General features: G+C 34.3%; 1 protein-coding gene across 1 annotated transcript; it reads right to left on the minus strand.

Moving 5' to 3' along the window:
• Nucleotides 1-222: 222 nt before the first annotated feature.
• On the minus strand, nucleotides 223-17,304 carry LOC150106382 (uncharacterized). Its single transcript, XM_090392414.1, has 6 exons — nucleotides 17,081-17,304; nucleotides 16,792-16,945; nucleotides 15,039-15,099; nucleotides 4,004-4,191; nucleotides 3,713-3,871; nucleotides 223-606 (listed from the first exon to the last, which is right to left on the minus strand). The coding sequence occupies exons 2-6, from the start codon at nucleotides 16,921-16,923 to the stop codon at nucleotides 349-351; spliced, it is 798 nt and encodes a 265-aa protein (XP_090248540.1). The 5' UTR covers nucleotides 16,924-16,945; nucleotides 17,081-17,304; the 3' UTR covers nucleotides 223-348.
• Between the last annotated feature and the right edge of the window lie 4,706 nt (nucleotides 17,305-22,010).

A 22,010-nucleotide genomic window follows, 5' to 3' on the forward strand; every position in this document is an offset into this window, starting at 1 on the left:
ACTTTGTAGCGAAGCATGAAAACTAAAACGACTTTAGCCTTCCAGTAACGATGTCTTAATCTGACACGAGGATGAAGGAAAGGATTCGCCCCCCTTACATCACTAAATTCCTAAAATAACTCACAGGAAATGAATGTTTCATTGAATGATTCATTTAATATCATGTTAAATGATTAGTTCGTTATCGTATTAGATTATGACTCTCCCAATTAAAAAACACAGTTTAACTTGTTAAAAATATTTATTTCTTTACTCATGTTTGATAACAGGCGGTTGCAATTCTTACAACACACACACACATATATATATATTAAATTTTAGTTTTAAATTTCATTGAACTTCACTGAACTACCATGGAATTGGTTCTCCATTTTTATCGAAATATCTTCCGTGATGACTTTCATCCCACGTTGCCATGGTTGAAATCAAACATTTAACACTCTCTTCGGTTTCGTATAAATGAGAATAGTCCACTGGTTCTACGAAAAATTCAGCAACGAAAACTCCCATGTCTGTCTTCACCCAACCTGGACAAACAATCACCATAAGGATATTGTCTTCTTTCACAAGAGGAGATACCGTTCTGATGGCCATGTTGAGAGCTGCCTGATTAAAAATAATAATAAAATAATAAATACACCACTCAAATATACTGAATATATATATATATATATATATATATATATATATATATATATATATATATATATATATATATATATATATATATAGTTTTAGGTTATTTCTTACTCACCTGAAGAAGTCGGGACACAGAAGAAACTAGTCGTGATTTATTAAAGTTTTTTTGTTATATTTTCTCGGGTTCTAGACAGTTAAAAATTAATTTTATAAATATATACATCTCGAGTCAATCCTCAAAACTATATATATACAGGGTGTTCGGGATAAATTTGACAGTTTCGTAAGGAAAAAGAAAATCTTCTTTGTATCTATTAAATTTAATGAATTGACAAACAAAACATTACAGGCAGAGTTAATTACAATACTATCAACAAGATTTACTCAAAATAACCACCATTAGCATCGATCACAGCTTCAATTCTGCTTCGGAACCTCGAACAAGCTGATGCTACAGTCTCCCTGGGAAGGGCCGCAAAAACTGTTTTAATTTTATCCATTAACTGGGCTTTTGTATTACTGGAAGTGCGATTGGTGTCTTTTTCAACTGCGCCCCATACAAAATAATCCATGGGGTTAATTCTGGGGAGTTTGGAGGCCAAACATTTGGACTGGTGAAGTCGTAGAAATTTTCAGACAACCATTTTTGACTTTTCCCAGAGGTGTGGCAAGGGGCCGAATCCTGCTGCCATACATACGGCCTACCATTGGCTACCCTTGTTATCCAGGGCTTGACTACAGTTAGCAACTCCACGAACAAAGCCCGAATTCCAATGCCAGGGTTCTTCAACACCTGTTCCTGCAGATTTGCGAGGAATTCTGCTGTACGAACGGAATCAGATCGTCTGCTAGGGATCTTTCTTCTTGCTACATCCTCGTAGTCACCATTGCAAGTCTCTAGTTCATGCCTGATTGTTTTTACTGTATTCAGGGAGCATTGGGCAGCAGTCGTAATATCCTTATTTTGATGGCGGGCACGAATCATCATGATACAAGTTATTCTCTTCCATGATTCAGGTGGGTTCCAGCTATCCATCCTTTCTGACATCTTGTATATGAATGAAGAAGGGTCCAAACTTTTAAATGAAGAGAAGTGTGTGTTAATACATGTAACTTACGGAAAAATATAATTAATTATAAATATGTCAAATTTATCCCGAACACCCTGTATTTATAAGGTTCGTTACAGTCCTTATAAGGACTGACTTAAAGGGGCAAAGCAAGAATGCTTTTCCTATTCCCCGTTATCTGTAGAGGAGAGTGTAGGGATATGGTGTTATTGAGCTATTAAAGCTCTGATCATGGCAGGAGGGTAACAGCAATAGCCGAGCCTCAATTGGAACTTCATTAGCTACAGCATTGCCATCCAAAGGTATTAGATTTTAGATTCTCTGTCTCCTCTTACCATATATACCATATATATACCATATATAAGGTTCCTTATAGTCCTTATAAGGACTGGCTTAAAGGGGCGAAGCAAGAATGCTTTTCATCTTCCCCGTTATCTGTAGAGGACAGTGTAGGGATAAGGTGTTATTGAGCTATTAAAGCTCTGATCATGGCAGGAGGGTAACAGCAATAGCCGAGCCTCAGTTAGAACTTCATTGGCTACAGCATTGCCATCCATTACCCTCCAAGGGTATTGGATTGAATGAATCAATCACCGCATCTCACGGTCGATTAACCATTCATATATATAAGTTTTTAGTAATACAGAGCCTTATCAACTTTACCTATATACGTTTCAACAAGGTGTATTAAATTTTAATAAAAATCTCTGGAGGAGATATTGATGCGAATAAATTTTTAAGTTGGGTATATTCTATATTAGGATCACCAAGTAATTTTATATTCTTGGTTATTTTAGCTCTTAATCCCAAGTATGCAAATAATATATATATATTATTTGCATACTTGTATAATATATATATATATTATATATAATATATATTTATATATAATTATATATTATATATAATTAATTAAGTTTGCGCCTGAAACAAAGTTCAAGTCGAAAGATGGTACAACACCAGCGTAACTCATTGTAAAGGTGGAAAAAGTTCTAATCATTATTCTTAGTATTTTCCCATAATGTAAAGCACATCTCACTAGATGTTTACTGCAATGCATTTCAGGCGCAAACTTAATTGTTTGCATACTTGGGATTAAGAGCGAAAATAACCAAGCATATAAAATTGCTTGGTTATCCTAATATACAATATACCCAAGTTAAAAATTTATTCCCATCAATATCTCCTCCAGAGATTTTTATTAAAACTTCATACACCTTGTTGCAATTTATATAGGTAAAGTTGATAAGGCTCTGTTTTACTAAAACATTTTATTTATATTTTTTTTATATTTATATTTATCTTTTTATCTATATTTATATTATATATAGATTTTTACTAAAATCTATATATAATATAAATATTATTATATATTTATATTTTTTTTTATATTTATATTTATCTTTTTATCTATATTTATATTATATATAGATTTTTACTAAAATCTATATATAATATAAATATTATTATATATAGAATCTAGGGAAATCATCTTCAATCCTGTTCATCTAAATAATAACTTGACCTACAACACCTCCCAGACAGTCATTCAGCTGTAATCATATACTGGCGTTCACGAGATGCTACTAGCACGTACTTTTCCAACAATACCACAAACGAGAGAACAGCTTTAAATACAACCACAATGTTTTAATGTTAATTATGTATAGAGACTCTCTATGATGTTCTTAGTTTATTAAAGCTTCAGTGTTTTTCTTTTTTCTTTCTTTTATAATGTCACCTGATGAAGACTGTTACAAGCCGAAACTAGTAGTGTTTTAATATTAAAACCTTTTTGCTTAAATCTTGGTTCTAGTCGTTCGATTCTTAAAAAAAAAAAAAATATATATATATATATATATATATATTGCATATATTGCAATATATGCATGCTCGTCCACGTATCAACAGTTTAATTGCGAAAAGTTCACTAATCGAATTAATAAAAGAGCTGTAATGATTTATCATGAAGAATACAAGAGATTCTTTGGTTAATGACTTACTTTGCTAACTCTATAAGATAAAACAGGAACAAAAGGAGTTGATCCTGTACTGGCAAGGGAACCACCTTGAGAAGATATATTAACAACAGCTGATTTAGAACAACTCATCCCTTCAATTTTGGAAGACGTTGCTGCTTTCTTCAGAAGAGGCAACATCGTCTGTGGGAGAAAAGAACGCAATTAAAAATAAAAATATACATATCACAGTATTTGAAGCACATAATTAATAAATGTGGATGAGATATAAGATTTTTTTTTCTGATCAGCGATAGTTTTCAAGTTTTCACTTACTTGTATCACCACTAGAGGGCCTACTGCATTTGTATTGAAATGAAACTGCATATCTTCAACCGAAATATTGGGAAACTCAGTACATTCCAGAACTGCTGCATTATTGATAACTAAGTTCAAACCGCTTTCTCCGACGATTTCTTCAATAGATTCCTTTCCTTGTATTATTTCCTTCTGGTTAAGAATGTCTGAAATTGTGAAACGTTAAGAAAATTCAGTAAAAGTAATATCGTGATTTTTGTAGCTGGAAATAAACTAGTTATTAATCAACATCTGAAAATTTTATGCATTTCCTGTTTTAAGGATACTTGTGACATAAGACTGAATGATAAATGCACGTAAACACAAGAAAGATATTTAATTAACCAGATATTTCTGGAAATAGCAGACAATCCTCAGCGGTATTACAAGAACAGTTATATAAAATACAAGCTAGAACATTAACAATAGATCGTTTAAAATAGAACAAACCGCGTGATGTTATATCACTAAGTATGAAACGGAATATTTTGAAGTAGAGATATAATTAAAAAATAAAAATAAATAAATAATAATAATATTTAAAAACAAATTAATGAGTAATCTTGATTAGACTTTCCCAGATTTTTGATATAGATATACAGTCATTACGATTCAGGTTGGGAAGGTGGAGCAAGGGCTCTACGCTTTCCTTGAACAAACGTTCAAACCTATAACGGGATCTATGTAAGAGGCGAGTTCTGGACCAAAAAATGTTGTGGTCAGTTTCAATCCCGTGCTGAGCCAATCCAGACATTTCAGGTTTGTTGTGAGGAATGGAGGATTGATGTTCTTGGATTCTTTTTTCAAGAGAACGTCCAGTCTGTCCAAAATAGGATAGATCACAGTTGCACGGAATTTGATAAACTCTAGGAAGAGATAAAGTTGAGCGTTTGTCTTTAGGAGAAGGAAAATGAGAAGACAATTTGTTGATAGGTGAATACGTAGTTGTTAAATCATATTTGTTTAAAATCCTTGCGATAGGTTCTGAAATACCGGAGATATAAGGAATTGGCACTCGACGTATTGAAACTTTGTTTTGTGGAGGATTATAAGAATTGAGAAGATGTTGAGTACTTTTTTTCAGAAAAGCCATTGAGTTTTATGTGTTGTTGGATAGTTAAACGTTCTTTCTGTTGATAATCAAAGGCAGATCAATTAGTTTTTGCTCTTCTGATGAGGCATTTTATAATTCCTGTTTTTATGACATGGATGATGGGCTGATTCTTTAAGAATATAACGACCTGTGAATGTTGGTTTCCTGAATACTGTTGATATAAGAATATTTGAAGGTGACCGGATGAGGAGAACGTCTAAAAATGATAACTGGTTTTTTCTTCTATTTCTATAGTAAACTTTATACGATGATGCAAGGAATTGATACTGTTTAAAAAAGAAGGTAAAGAGTTTTTGCTATGTGGCCAAATAGTAAAGATGTCATCATCTATATATCTTACCCAAAAGGATGGTTGAGGGAAAATAGATGAGAGTAGAACTTTTTCTAAATGTTCTAAATAAAAGTTGGCTAAAGCAGGAGAAAGAGGATTTCCCATGGCCGTTCCTTCTACTTGGCTGTAAAATTTATTTTTGATATACGAAATATCCAGAATGTATTACGAAATCGAACAGTTTTATAATGTCTTTAGGAAAGATGTCAGCAAGTAATTATATTCTTAAAGAATCAGCCCATCATCCATGTCAAAAAACAGGAATTATAAAATGCCTCATCAGAAGAGCAAAAATTAATTGTTCTACTTTTGATTATCAACACAAAGAACGTTTAACTATCCAACAACACATAAAACTCAATGGCTTTTCTGAAAAAAGTACTCAACATCTCAATTCTTAGAATCCTCCACAAAACATCAAAGTTTCAATACGTCGAGTGTCAATTCCTTATATCTCCGGTATTTCAGAACCTATCGCAAGAATTTTAAAGAAATATGATTTAACAGCTACTTATTCACCTATCAACAAATTGTCTTCTCATTTTCCTTCTCCTAAAGACAAACGCTCAACTCTATCTCTTCCTGGAGTTTATCAAATTCTGTGCAACTCTGATCTATCCCATTTTGGACAGACTGTACGTTCTCTTGAAAAAAGAATCCAAGAACATCAATCCTCCATTCTTCACAACAAGGAACAGCCATGGGAAGTCCTCTTTCTCCTGCTTCAGCCAACTTTTATTTAGAACATTTAGAAAAATTTCTCTTCTCATCTATTTTCCCTCAACCATCCTTTTGGGAAAGATATATAGATGACATCTTTACTATTTGGCCACATAGCAAAACACTCTTTACCTTCTTTTTAAACAGTATCAATTCCTTGCATCATCGTATAAAGTTTACTATGGAAATAGAAGAAAATAACCAGTTATCTTTTTTAGACGTTCTCCTCATCCGTCACCTTCAAATATTCTTACATCAACAGTATACAGGAAACCAACGTTCACAGATTTCGGAAAATAGACATGATATGTAAATATCTCCATGAATCTAAAGATATCTTCTCACTGAGATATTTTGAGAAATTATGAGAAATTTTCAATTGATTCTGGCTAACTGATAGCTAGCGCCTACAACTATTCCAGGTTCATAAAATTACAGCATTGACCAAAAAAATAATAAAAATAAAATAAGTTCTGAATTTAATAAGATCAGAATATTCCATATTTTAACTGTTCATCCCATTTGTATCTTCAGTTCTGTGTAACATTTTCTAATATGTTCACTTGAGAAGTCATGAAACATAAAACGCCAACATATTCGAAATGTTTCATCATCTTGCATAACTAATATTAATAATTATGTAAGTAGAAAGAATACAATTTCATCTTATATTCTCCTCAAATATGTAGTCCGCATTTCTTCATGAATATGCAAAAGCTTTAGGATTTCTTTAAGGAAATGAGGAAACAAAAGCAACACTACTTTGAGATGGTAACAAGGAAAGCTCTTCTGATTTCCGTTGATCTTTTTATGGATGAAACTTAGGGAGCAAAGGAGAGGGAGAGAGAGAGAGAGAGAGAGAGAGAGAAGGGTCTTTTTATGGGCCAGAAGTGTTCAGTTATGAATAGCTAATTAATTTTGTTTAATACATGTGACTGTTTATACATAGTAGGAGAGATCTCTGTATTCCTATTTATGGATCACTAGAGCTTGTAATTATATCAACTTCTGAAATTTGATAACTATAGAAACAATAATTACCGGGAATGTTCAAAGTTACCAAAAAGGTATATCAAAGATATATATCAAAAAGATGCATCATAAGGTGTCTTCTATCTCATGATGCATCTTTTTAATAATCATGGATCAGGTTCATTGAACGCCCCATCTCTTATGAAGTTATGAATGTGTTATAATAAATGACAAGCCTTTGCTCTCATCAAAAGAGGTCTCACTAAACATTGGTTGCATCAATGCAATGCGTGCTAGGCTGAAACTGGAATGTGAGAAATCTACATAAAAACGACTGCTAATTCAATTGTTATGTAGAAAAATATTAATATTTGCGTGTAGAACATAATTTATGTTAATACAATAACAGAAGTAATAAAAACAGATAAACACAAAATAAATAAAAATACGGTAACGACTTTTAATCCTGAAATGAAGCCAAAGCTATCAGTGAATTAATGCTTTTCAAGGGGAGAGAGAGTAAACGACACCCTAAACTCGTGGTCGAAACCTTAAAATGTATATAACATTTCTGTAATCGTGGGTTCTACAGTCAAATCTGTTTTTGAATGTCAAGTTAAAATCTGGCTTTGCGCCAGAAAGAAAACTTGCTGACCTTTGCAAAGATTAGCTCGGGAAATATGAATGATTCGCTCTCAACTGGCTTCAGAAAGGCTTCAGAAAAAGGTTTTCTAGTCGAACAGAAAGGTGTTCTTCAGCCTGCCGAGCGCTATGGATATAAACGCTATTTTCATAGTTCCTCGTTCAAGCACTTGGTGGAATAAAATGCATGAGAAACGCTGCAAAATATGAACGATTCGCTCGTAAAAACAAAACGAGGATATATTAAACAGCGCAAATGTAAAATCAAAAAGAGATAAAGTAAAATAAATAAGAAACAGAACTGGATAGAACAAATTCTGTCCCCAATGAAAAATTCAATCTTCTAAACAAATGATAAACAAAAAAAAAAAAGATTTCCTCCAAAAGCAACCAAAAAGTTAATTGATTGATGATTGAGGAGCAAACCAAAACAAAAAATCTATATTCAAAACTGGTGATGAATGCGATCGTTTCATAACAGTAAGAAGGAGGGTAATAAAACCCTCTCAAACTTCTTTTGCCAATTAAGGAATCATTTAGTTCATTCTTAAAAATATCATTACAACCTAAATCGCATCCGATAATTTATATAAGGCGTGTTCAAAAAAAAAAAAAAGAAAAGAAAGACGAACTTTTGCTATAAAGTCTTTATTTTTCATTTTAGAACATTTTAAGCACTGTCCCCTTTCACGAAGTTCCCGTCTACTGTCGACACACCGTTCCCAACCTTTCTTCCATTGTTAGAATGCTTCTAACGCACTGTCTGTGATGGCACGCAGTTCTCTTATTGCATTTTCCTGAATCTCCTCTATGGTTTGGAAACGAAGTCCTTTCAAAGTGGTTTTAATTTTGGAAACAGAAAAATGTATGCTGGATGCCAACGTGGTACATATTAATGTCTTTCCAATCAGACTCATCTGAAATTTTTTTTTTTTTGTTCGAGGAAACCATTTCCCTGCTCACTGCAGCTATTGCATCTTTTTTTTTTAACATCATAGCCAGAAACCCACGTCTCATCTCCTGTTATGATGTTCTTAAGAAAGTTTTCGTTACCATTTGCTCCAGCAAGCAGTTCCATTGTCACTAATCCGAAGAACAGATTGTGCACATGCTCGCTTCAGCGGATGTAACTCAACGTTTAATGCTCACAGCAGAATTGGAGAAATGGTAGTTTGTTATCAAAACCTGCCACTAGGTGCGCTCTTTGTGCTGGTTGGCGTGCAGTAGTATGGTAGGTGGTTTTGACAAGATCAAGATAACATAAGGAATCCTGATCTGATTGGTTGTTCAGATGATGACGTCATTGTGTGTGTGCTGTCATGAGTTTGGAATTTTTTTGGGGACCATCTGTGTGTGTGATGTCACGTTGTTTGATTTTTTCGCGTATGGAATTATGGGTGATGATTAGAGATAAGGATTCGTGTCGTGATTGATAGGGCACTTTGAACAAGATCAAGATCAACATAAGATAAGGAATCGTGGATGTGTGTTGTTATCAGATGAAGATAAGTGACGTCATTTGTTAGTTGTAAATAAGTGACGTTATTATTGTTTTGAATGGAAAAGGAAAATATATTAGTGGATAAGGATTCGTGTCGTGATTGGTGGGACACTATGAATAAAATAGGGGTAGGGTTAATGGGGGAAGTGACGTCCATGTCGTGGATGTGTATTGTTATGAGTTGCAGATAAGTAAATGGTTTGCGTATGGCATTATGGGTGATGGATAGTGATAAGATAAAGTTTTTGAATGTTTGGAATTTCGCTGGGGGGGCCACCCCTTCTGTCAGGGATATCACGTGGTATGTTTGATTTTAGAGATAAGGAATCGTGACGTTGTGTTTGGAAATTTCGGGGGAACATATGTCACTGTGATATCACATGGTGTTTTGGTTTGCCTATGGAATTGTTGGCGATGTTTTTGAGATAAGATATCTTGGAATTTTCCCAGGGTGACAACCATATGTCATTGTCATCAAATTTTGTCTTTGGATGTCTATAGATGGTAGTACCTACTTTCTAATATTGTTTGGGGTATTTCTTTCCTGTTCAAGGCTGTGGGAATTCTTAGAGTAGAGTCGAACTGGCGGCAGCATTTCGAGTTTTTCACAATAATTTAATTATATGCTGGTGTCCCCTCAAACACACACTTTTTTGTCTTCTCATATACGTTCTGCTATACGTTCACTGATGCCTAGTACATAAGGGATAGGAATGCGCGTTATTTCTTCTGTTTGAAGAGGAAGACATATTAAAACTACTCATAGTTCTTTTAATGAAGCGATTCTTATAACCATTAGATAGAAAGGAAGAAGTTATATATTGTAGTTCTTTCTGTAAAAGATCGTATGAAGAACAAAAGGAGTGGACCCGATGAACCAGTGTTTTAATAGTTCATGCCTTTTGACTGGGATGGCGATGAGATTCTGCATGGATATAATGGCCTGTATGAGTATTCTTTCTATAAACTGAGAAATGTAGGTTTCCATCTGGTTGGCGAAGAATTAGAAGATCTAACAAGGCTAACTGCATATTTCATTCGACATCTATGGTAAACTTGATCCTAGGATGAAGTGCGTTTAACTTAGTGAGAAATTGTTAAAGTTCATCCGAAGAGCCATTCCACACAGCAAAAATGTCATCGACATATCTGAACCAATGAGTAGGTCTGGGAGAAATGTTGTCAAAGATACGTTGTTCAAAATGTTCCATAAAGAAATTGGAGATAGCAGGAGAAAGAGGATTGCCCATTGCTGTGCCTTCAATTTGTTGATACAACTTATTTTTAAAGGAAAAATAACCAGAATGTATTACAAAACCAAATACGTTTACAATGTCTGAAGGAAATTCCTGTTGTAGTAATTCAATGCTTTCAGATAAAGGCACATTTGTAAATAAAGAAACAACATCTAAACTGATCATGATATCAGAAATGTCCAAATGAAGATCTGAAATTTTATTTTTGAAATCCAAAGTATTTGGGAAATTTTTCAGGTAATTTTGTTACCTGAAAAAGGAGCGTCACATAATGTATACTAATCTGCAATGTAATATATTATATATTCATAATTCTGGTATGTAAGGTAAATATGTATTTCCCTAAATTACAGGTTTAATCTCGGGCTATATATTTGGTGTTGCACTGTGCTACCTACAATGAAAAATATGTTTTGCGTGTGTGTGGCTTGAAAGTCAAAGCAAATGTTCCTAAAGTATTACCTTACGCTCGCAAAAGAAACAAAATCAACAAATTTCCTTGCCAGTAGCTTCAATCCATGCATTACTTGAACTTACAACTCTGTCCTGTATCTTCCATACGCTGATTTACTTCAAACATATTCAGTTGATATAAACAGAAGTACCAAAAACATGTACAGTTTACTTCAGGAAATTCTGATATTCTACAGTGAAAACAATAGAACTATTTTTGAATCGTTCCTCCGTTTTTTAATGAAAACGGTCAGTTCCACAAACACAGAGCTTTCAGTCTAATTTTCCACAAAACTCCAAAATTAGAACAGTGAAAATACATTTACCTTCTCAATAGGAACTTGAGTAATAAGGAAGCAACAAAGAATAATTATAGTTTGTTGTTTCAAATAAGGATTGAATAATTATTCAATCCTTATATTTTTCTGGATGTATCTTAAAGGGAATTATTCACAAATCTTTTCTTTTTCTTTCGTTCCATTTCTTTTAAAACGTCTCTCTTTCTCTTAATGTAATCTCGTTCAGCTGTTCGTTTCGTATCATAGTAGGGAAGGGGTGGCTAACCTTTCACGTTCCCTGCACCAATATTTTCACATACAAGTTTAAATGCGTCATACAACTCTTGTACCCTTACAATCTCCCTGAAAAAATATATTAATATGGGCATACTTGGTATTTATTCAATTCACGTTTAATATCACCTTCCGTTTTCCTTTTGCACTGAAAAACGAGGTTTAATTTTTGAAAAAGTACAAAACTGCAAATGTGCACATGAGACAAACAAAACAGTACTCCGCAGCGCACGAATATCAATTGTAAACTGACTGACAAAAAACTGCGAAACACCGTTGTTAATAAGGCTTGGTGCCTCAGGATCAAACGACTGAATATGAAAAAGATGTACATAAGACAATGAAATCGTCAAAAATAATTATAAGGTTTAGCTCTTTTTTTCTACAAATCGATTTTTGGTTATTATTTTTGGCATAAATAGGCCTACTTGTTTTTATTATTATCATTTGGGTCCAATGCGGCACTTCTAATCATCCAATGCACTACAGGTTGGTCATCCCTGCAGTAGATTATACATCGCATTCACTTAATCACAGAATCAGAAGAGATTCTAAACAAATCCACGAGAGGATTATAAAAATGGTCACATGGACTTAAACTCAAAATCAACCCAGATAAAACAAAACTAAGCACCTTTAGTACAGACAGGAAAAATCGACATTCCTACAGTCCCAAAGTCATGATCAACAACAAGATAATTGAAAAAGTCACAAATCCAAAATACCTTGGTATTACGCTTGATCAGGAATTACGTTTTGCACAGCACATCTCTAACACTTCTAACAGAGCTCTCAAAAAATTAAATATACTGAAAAGGCTTCGTTGAACAATTTGAGGCACAAAGCTAAAAATCCTCAAATCTACTTACACCATACTAATAAGGCCAATAATCGAATATGCAGCGCCGATCTGGTCACTTTCAGCTTCATAGGTAAAGGTAAAATTAGACAAAGTATAAGCAAAAGCATCCAAAATTATCATTTGTGCAGTCTCATCCAGTAACAACATCAGAGCCCAACAGCAATGTGGGCTTGATCTGCTGGAGAACAGACGACATTTTGCCACAATAAAATTCATAAATATCAGGAGCTACCGAAGCGATCTTATCTCCCTATAAACTTATGAACATTGGAATCAAAAATGCAGACTTCACAGATCATCAAATTTACAAAATTACACTATCAGGAAGGAAATAAGTCTTGATCAGCTGAATGCCCACATAAAAAAAGAGCCTCAATTTTACAGTCCTGTTAACTCGAAATATCTCCATAAATAAATCTAAACCTAACCAAACTCTCTACAAAAAAAAAAAAAAAAAAAAAACAGAATCAAAAGAAATGCTCAAAGAAAAAGGCCTAAATACTATCAATCTTCTTTCATCCTCCAAACAGGTTATTAGTTATACCCATGAATCGTCAGATACCAATATGATCAATGGAGGCGCTAGTATTCTCCTTCTACTCCCAAAAAAGGTGAAAAACTTTCAATAAAAGTTGGATCTGGGAGAATTGCTTCCAATTTTACCAGCGAACTTTATGCAATAAATAAAGCACTCGAAGCCTACTTAAAATTATCATCATCTCAACAATCAAAGGGAATTATAATTTACAGTGATTCAAGATCAGCTATGGAGGCAATCAATAATGGCAATATCAAGCTCACAGAAGACACCCATCAACTCTTAAATCAATTAAAGTGTTTAGGAAAAGGTTGCATTCTACAATGGATTCCTGCTCACAGTGGCATTGATTACAATGAAGCAGCTGATAAATTAGCAAAAGAGGCCAGAGAACTCAACCAAGAAATTGACATGATAACTCTTGCTGATGGTAACGCACTAACAAAAGCTAAACTAATTCCACTGAAATCAGCGACACAACATCAAATTCCCGAAATTAATGCTGACAGAACCATGACCTCCACCATGATAGCAAGATTACGAACAGGACATTATAGAGGACATTCTGAGTTATAGAGTGAAAATGAATATAGATGATACGAGAACATATAGAAACTGCAACAACTGCCCTAATACTGAACTGACACTCACTCACATTTTTACCTGTCCAGCAATTACAGCAGCCTTGCAAGCAATAGACCCTAATCCTGAACAACAGCTCTATACAAACAATATCATCGACATATCCAAAGCAGTTCAAGGAGCACATGGAAACAGCTAAGACTCTTCAAAGGACAAGAAACAACAACTTATTTGCGATTGAATGATTGACATCGAGACATCCGGGATTCACACATAGAAATTTTCCAGTAATGGCGGACCGGTAACGTTCATTTAACATGCGATGGAGTTCTTTTCCAAGGTTTCAGCACCTGGTATGAAAAACATCTATATATATTTTAATTCCAACGATGTAGGAAGGTATATACATCTTTCCCAATTCTTTTTGCTGCTAAATTGGAACAGTTCCGCCTGTGATTGAAACCAACCAAAAAGCTTCGTTAGGCTTAACGGCGTCGCTAGTCAGCTACTAATAACGAAGATACAGGTATTGCTGCTATATTTTTTCTTACCGTCGAATACCGTTTTAATAAAAGGTTTGTCAACATAACGATACGTTTATACATATTTTATCTCCCTTTCAATTTGCAAAACTAACAATAAACTTAGACTGTAAAATATTGCCGGCCAGGTTGGACGAGTGGTTAGCATATCCGCTCTCCAGCTAAAAGGCTGCGGGTTTGAATCCTGCTGTGGGCATGGATGTTTATCATTGTCTGTGGAAATACTACTGGTAGTAGATGTGGTGGGCGGTAGATGGCGTTGGTGTAGTTGCAGTTAGCTGTAGTTATAGAGTGGGTATAGAGATGTACCCTCTCTCGATGAGTCATTGAATCTCTTGAGGTGTTATATAATAATAATATTTTAAATACCTTTAGTGTACGATTTCTAAGAAATGTGCATTAAAGACACTTGCAGAAATTCAAATCGAAGTCTACAACTAGCAAACACAGCTAATTGTGAAGATAATTCACATGAAAGCTTTTCTCCTTTGCTAAGGCTAAGTTAAGATTGCTATGAAACCAAAAATAAACCTTCATTTAAAATATCATTGACTCTATACCGTAGATTAGCAAAGATTTGTAGAGACCAAGTGTTGACTGACATTACATTACCATTCTCTCTCTCTCTCTCTCTCTCTCTCTCTCTCTCTCTCTCTCTGTGTGTGAGAGAGAGAGAGAGAGAGAGAGAGAAGAAACAGCATTTTTCTATTTCAAATGAATTTTCCTTTGGAGGCATTGCAGCTACACCTTTCATCACAGTATATGTTATAATCACAGTATATATTGATATAAAATCTGGAAAAAAAAAGGTATTCATTTCAAAGTATTCTATTTAATGTATTCATTCTATGGGGGGGGGGGGACTTGGGAATTCTGATTCATTAAACAGTATTCGTTTTTATTTTATTAATAACCTAAAGGCAACTTACCCATTTGCAGAATATGGACTTGAACTTCAGGTGGACAGCTTCTAGCAATGGACTGCAGTTCCTGATACAAAAAAATGTCATTAGTTAATGATATGAGGGAGTTATTAACCAAATTATCGATATTTGAAAGCAGAACTATTCCTTTAAGAATAAGAAAACACAAATAGTTTGGATGCTATGTATCATCGCTCTTACCTCCTCTCTTGCGCTGTTCATATATATGACTGTATAACGCCATTCACTGTACAATTCCTTATAACGGTGAACGTCTAAAAATCGTATAGTTATATGATATTAAAGCATGCATTTGAATTCATAGTTGTACTCCGCAATAACTATAACGCTTCTGGAAATAAGGAACAGTGCCAGAATTATCATCATGGCGTTTTAGCAGTTATACAATAGATCCTACCTCTTATAGGACAGTGACACAGTGTTACCTAGATATAACACTGTCCCTAACAGCAAAATTCTCAGTTCATTCCTGCCGGCACTTATTTACATGGTTGAAGCGAAATGTACAGGATTCACGACTTCATCAGATCGTGGCTAGCGTGTGATATCGTAGCCTTCATGCAAGAATACCGATGGCGGTTTTCAGTACAGCGTGCGGCATTAATATCTGTAGTGTGTTGTAAACCTCTACTACTCAAGGCTAAGAACTTTATACAGAGTTGCTAGCAATTGCGTAGTTCCAAAAATAGATTTTTTTGGCATATTTGACGATTCGTCAAATTATACATCATTTTCATTAAGCACTGCAGTATTCTTAAAAAAACGTAATAAAGAAGTTTCCGTAATATAATTAAGAAGTTTCCAATGGTAGAATGCCTAAGTTGTGCTCGCACCAACTAATATACAGAAGCGATGTTCAGTGCTACAACTCCTTTTATGGATCCAAACACTGAGGACTGTAGAAGAAAGCAGATTTCTATTATACCGCGTAGTAATTCCTGTTCTTAATAATCCCTAAACATTAAACTGCATGATATTCTGTACATTGATGTCCGAATTAAAATACTTTCCAGATTTGGAATATGAAAATTTTTACTAACTTTGTTTCCGTCTTTTCTTCTAAAATCATAACCTAACCGTTGAACTTAAAGAAAGAAAATATCAAAACTCAGAAATTATCAACTCTGTTAAGTAATGCGTATATTAAGCAAATATTAAATCTGTCGTGGAAACAATCATTAAAATCATTCGGATATAATTTTTAAAAACACAAGATAATGATTAAAAAGAAAAGGAAGTTCTCCGAATATAGTTCGGAATGCTCTAAGGTTGTAAATAATCGTTCGTGTAGTAAGGCAAATATTTCGGTTTATTTACTCTACAGCCCAAACGTGGGCTGTATTTAGTAGAAAAGGGAGGGGGGGGGGGGTTACCGAGCTTTCTATGTTTTGAATATTTAAAAATGTTGCCTGCGTTACTTTTGATACATTTCGGAAAAAATAAAAACAAAAGGTTGAAAAGCAAATCGAATTATCGCAGCATCAATTAATTAAATGTTTTGCTCTTTCTAAGCTCATGAAACTGCTCTTTGCAGAATTTGCCCAAGAACTGACAACGTTTGCGGCTACTCTAAGTATGTGAAATATAAATCACGTTCCAAATTATTCTGTATTTAATTAGCCTTCTATTTTTTAGATTTCTTGTAAATATATTTATTACATGATCATTCTAATTAACGTGAATTTAGGACAAGACAGTAACTCAATCATCCAGAATGAATGAAGTTTATGCAACTTACTTTAGCATCTTGGGGTTTTCGACACGTAGCGAATATGTGCTTCGGACTGGATTTCAACTGGATTAACTGCCGAACAAATTCCAGACCTATTCCACGATTAGCCCCAGTGATTAAAATATTGGCTGCGTTCATTTTATTCAGCTGTTTTTACAATCTGAAAAATAAATAAATAAATAAATAAATATAAATATAATCGATTGAAACTTTATATTCTAAATATTAAGGAGACCGCACTTTGAAAAAAAAAAAAACGTTACGAAATATAAAAAATGCGATAAATATCACTTACATGACGACGTTACAAGTTAAGTACTAGTCACAGTCGCACCTACAGGAAACACGAGCAGAGTAACAATACTGATATATCGCAATCAGTTCAAAATACGTTGCATCAACTGGTCACATGCTGGTGATTGTATATTTTTGAGACCCAGCCAAACGTTTGCCTACATATAGCCGTGTTGCATGCATTTCCTTTACACGCAGAGGAACCATTTCTCCCCAATATTTCTACCAGCCGATAATATATCTACTATCACGTGCCAGTGGCACGCCCACGTCTAGTCGTCAGTCTTGTTTGGTGTGCGTAACAGAAAATATTTCGCTTTCGGTGAACAAGAAAAATAAGTTTATTTACGTTACGCTTATTAATTTGTGCAGTTATTTAGTGTCTGGTAAGTTGATGTTCAAGAAAAAATATCAGTTTTTATTAAAATATTCAGCATGTCTATCGAAACCAAGTGATAATAATAAACGAAAAATTGCTGACGAACATCGAAATTTCCAAGTGGGAATTGGAGTATTTTTGCTGTGAAGTAAAAAATAAAATAATCTGCTTAATATGTAATAATGTTATGTGTACCAAAGTTATACAACATTAATCGTCACTATGAACAACATAAATCAAAATATGATAATTACGAGGGATTAATGAGACAAGAAAAGTTGAAAGATCTCAAGTCGGGACTGAAGAAAGTAAAGCGGCGGTGCATGCACTACGTCTTGTCGGAGTTGATAGCTAAACACTCGAAACCTTTTACTGAAGATGATTTCATTAAGGAATGTCTAATTAAAGCTGCAGAATTATTTGTCCTGAAAATATGAAGGCTTTTCAAACAATCTCTTTGTCTCGAAATACAGTTGCGGAAAGAATTACTGATTTGGCCGACAATTTAAGTGTTCAGATCAAAGCAAAATCATCTAGTTTCGAAGCTTTTTCCATTGCCTGTGACGAGAGTACGGACATTGGGGCGTACCTCAATTAGCTGTGTTTCTTCGTGCTTACGACACGGATTTCAACATTTTTGAGGAATTATTGGAACTAGTACCAATGCATAACACTAGTACAGGACAAGATATATTTAATTGTGTTTTTGAACTGCAAAAATACAATCTACCTCTGTCAAAATTAACTTCTGTAGCTACAGATGGAGCTCCTTCTATGACCGGAAAAAACAATGGTTTAGTGGCATTACTGCAAAAAAATCAAAGTGAAATTTATGACGGATCCAAGATTCATCATACGCATTGCATTATACATCAAGAAATATTATTCGCGAAAGTAATAAACATGGAAAATGTTTGACATCTATCAAAAAAATCATTAATTTCATAAAATCTCGAGGCTTAAATCAGCGACAGTTCTCTGCTTTCTTAAGTGAATTAGACAGCGACTATTCCGGTTTGTCCTACTATACCGAAGTACGTTGGCTATCCTGCTCCAAGATTCTTAAACAATTCTGGGACTTGAAAGAAGAAATATGTCAGTTCTTAATAACTAAAAATCAAGACACAAGCCTGTTTTTTGACACAGTGTGCTTGCAAGATTTATCCTTCATGGTTGATAAACAAAACACTTATATGATTTAAATTTAAAACTGCAAGGAAAAGATCAAATCATTACGAACATGTGTGACCAAGTTAAGGCATTCAAATGTAAACTAGTTCTTTGGGAAAAGCAGTTGAAAAATTAAAATTTGACGCACTTTCCGACATGCAACATGAACAAATCAAGTTTAAGTGAAACTGCATCGTATTAAAAATACGCAGAAAAAATTGTAAGCTTTAGAACTGGATTTGAAACAAGTTTTGCAGATTTTAAATTTTTGGAAGACAAGTTTTCTTTGTTTTCTTCGATTTTTTCAATAAATATTGAATCAGTACCTAATCAAATGCAAATGGAGGTAATGGAGATCCAGTACAATTCAGATTTAAAGACAAAATTCAGTGAAGTTGGCGTGCCTGGATTTTACAATTATTTACCTGCCAGGTTTAAAAATACTCGAAAATTCGCAAATGAAATTATATCCATGTTTGGAAGTACTTATCGGTGTGAGCAGTTATTTACAATTATGAAGGGAAATAAGTCTCCTGTCAGTTCCAGAATTACTGACATTCACCTTGGGTCAGTTTTGAAAGTAGGAGAGATAGTAGCAGAGAAGAGATGTCAAGTGTCAGGGAGAAAATATTAATTTTATCGTTGGTCTTGTTCTTTTATTATACTGTACTTCTAAAAATAAACCTGCGTTTTTATGAAAATTGAAGTTTTCGTTTTTTGCGGCCCACAGAAACTTAAACCTCGTTTAATGGCCCGTGTTAGCCTTTGAGTTTGACATACTTGTTTTGCACTATTGTAAGCACCGTCCCCTTCAAATTAGTCCCCTCTACTGGTGATACACTATTCCCAGTGTTTCCTCCATTATTGGAATGCTTTCTGGAACGAACTTTCTGATGGCACGCAGTTCGCTTGTCGCGTTTTCCTGAATCGTCTCTATGGTTTGGAAACGAGGTCCTCCTTTCAAAGTGGTTTTAAGTTTGGGAAGCAGGAAAAAGTCTGCTGGGACCACGTGGTACAAATTCATAATGGACGATGCCTTTCCAATCAAAAAACACAACCAACCTCAACTTGATCTTTGACCGACTTATCCGTGCTTTTTTGGTCGAGGAGACACTTTTCCCACCCACTGCGACGATTACATCTTGGTGTCAGCATCATAGCCATAAATCCATTTCTATCTCCTGTTATGATGTTCTTAAGAAAGTTTTCATTACCATTTGCATTGGCAAGGAGTTCCATTGCCACTTTGTCACTAATCCGACGAACAGCTAGTACACGTGCTTATTTCAGCGGATGTAATTCGACGACTAATGCTCACAGCAGATTGGGACATTCTGTTAGGTGCGCTCATTAGCCGCAGCGCGATCTCTGTACCGGTTATTGCGCTATTTAAAATTCGGGGTTTTTTGTTTGGTTTTTTAAACACCCTTCGTATATCAGAGAAGTAACTTTTGCAATCGAGTCACCACCCAGTACTGTTGAGACTTGAATCCACTAATGAGCCAATTTTGTTACCTGAAAAAGGAGTGTCACACAACGTATAGTAACGTGCACTGTACAGTTTATTATATATTCATAATTCTGATATGTAATGTAAATATGTTTTTCCCTAAATTACAGGTTTTATCTCGGGCTATATATTTGGTTTTTCACTGTGCTACCTACCATGAAAACTAAGTTGTGTGTGTGTGAGAGAGAGCGCGCGTGTGGATTGAAAGTCAAAATACATGCTCCTTATAATATTCAGTTAAGCTCGCTAAAGTAGACAAGCCAAGAAATTTCTTATTCCGTAACTTCAATCCATGCTTTATTTCAACCTATAACTTTTTCCTGTATCTGCCATACATGCTGCCTTACTTCAAGCATAGGCAGTTGATATAAACACAAGGAGCAAAAATATTAACAGCGTTCACTTCAGAAAATTTTGATATTCATCAAACAAAACAGAATTACAACAGTGAAAATTCATTAACTTCTCAACAGGAACTTCAGTAATAAGGAAGCACTAAAAATACTTATTCAATCCTAATATTTTTCTTTATTTCTTAATCAAAAAATTAGGAATATTATTCACACAAATCTTTTCTTTCGTTCCATTTCTTTTAAAACGTCTTTTTTTCACTTAATGTAATCTCGTTCAGCTGTTCGTTTTCAGTGTTACCTAGATATAACAGTCTTCGTGACAGCAAAATTCTCAGTTCACTTCCGCCACCACTTATTTACGGTTGAGGTGACATGTACAGGATTTTGACGTCATCAGATCGTGGCTAGAATGTTACACTGTAGTAATAGTTGCGCAAGAATAAGGATGGTGGTCTAGCACAACATGCGTCATTGATTCGAAATGCAATCTTTGTAGTGTAAATATAGTTGTAAACTTCTACTACTTAAATCAAAGAAATTTACACAGACTTGCTAGCAATTGTGCGGCTCTAAAAATACATTCTTGGTATGTTTGTCCATTTGTCAAATTATACATCATTTTCATTAAGTGCCGCAACAGTATTCTTACAAAACATAATTAAGAAGTTACCGGAATATAATTAAAAAGCTTCCAATGGTAGAATGCCTGAGTTGTACTAACTACATACAGAAGTGATATTTAGAACGACGACTACTTTTTATGAATCCAGACACTGCGGACTTGTAGAAGCAGGTTTCTATTATACTGCGTAGTAGTACCTGTTCGTAATAATCTCCAAATTAAACTGCATGTTATTCTGTTCATAGATGTTCCAATTAAACTACTTTCCAAATTAGGAATATGGAAATTTTTACTAACTTTGTTTCTGTCGTTTCTTTTAAAATCTTAACCTAACCGTTTTACTTAAAAAAAGAAAATATCAAAACTCAAAAAATTATCAACCCATTTAAGTAATACGCACATTAAGCAAATATTAAATCGGTGGAGGAAACATTCATTAAAATCATACGAATATAATTTTTTAAAACTCTAGATAATGATTAAAAATAAACGGAGATCTCTGAATGTAGTTCGAAATGTTCTAAAATTGCAAATTAGTGAAACATTGCCGTTTGCTTACTCTACAGTCCAAATAGTTATTAGAAAGCGGGGGGGGGGGTTTACCGAGCTTTTTTTTGTTATGAATATTTAAAAATGTCAGCTTAGTAACTTTTGCTACATTTTGTAAAGAAGTGAAACAACGGTTGAAAAGCAAATCGAATTATCCCAGCATCATCAAGAAATTAAATTTCTTACTGTTTTTCTAAGGTTCATGAAACAGCACTTTTCAGAAGGGACTTTCTTGCATTTTTTTTATTTGCAGGCTGACAACTTTTGCTACTACTAATAATTACTTTAGCATCTTGACGTAGCGAATATGTGCTTCGAATAGGATTTCAACTGTATTAACTGCCGAAC

This window comes from Typopeltis vanoorti, chromosome 5, assembly GCF_054136105.1.
Source record: "Typopeltis vanoorti isolate ZY-2024b chromosome 5, IOZ_Tvanoo_1.0, whole genome shotgun sequence".
Lineage (NCBI taxonomy): Eukaryota > Metazoa > Arthropoda > Arachnida > Uropygi > Thelyphonidae > Typopeltis > Typopeltis vanoorti.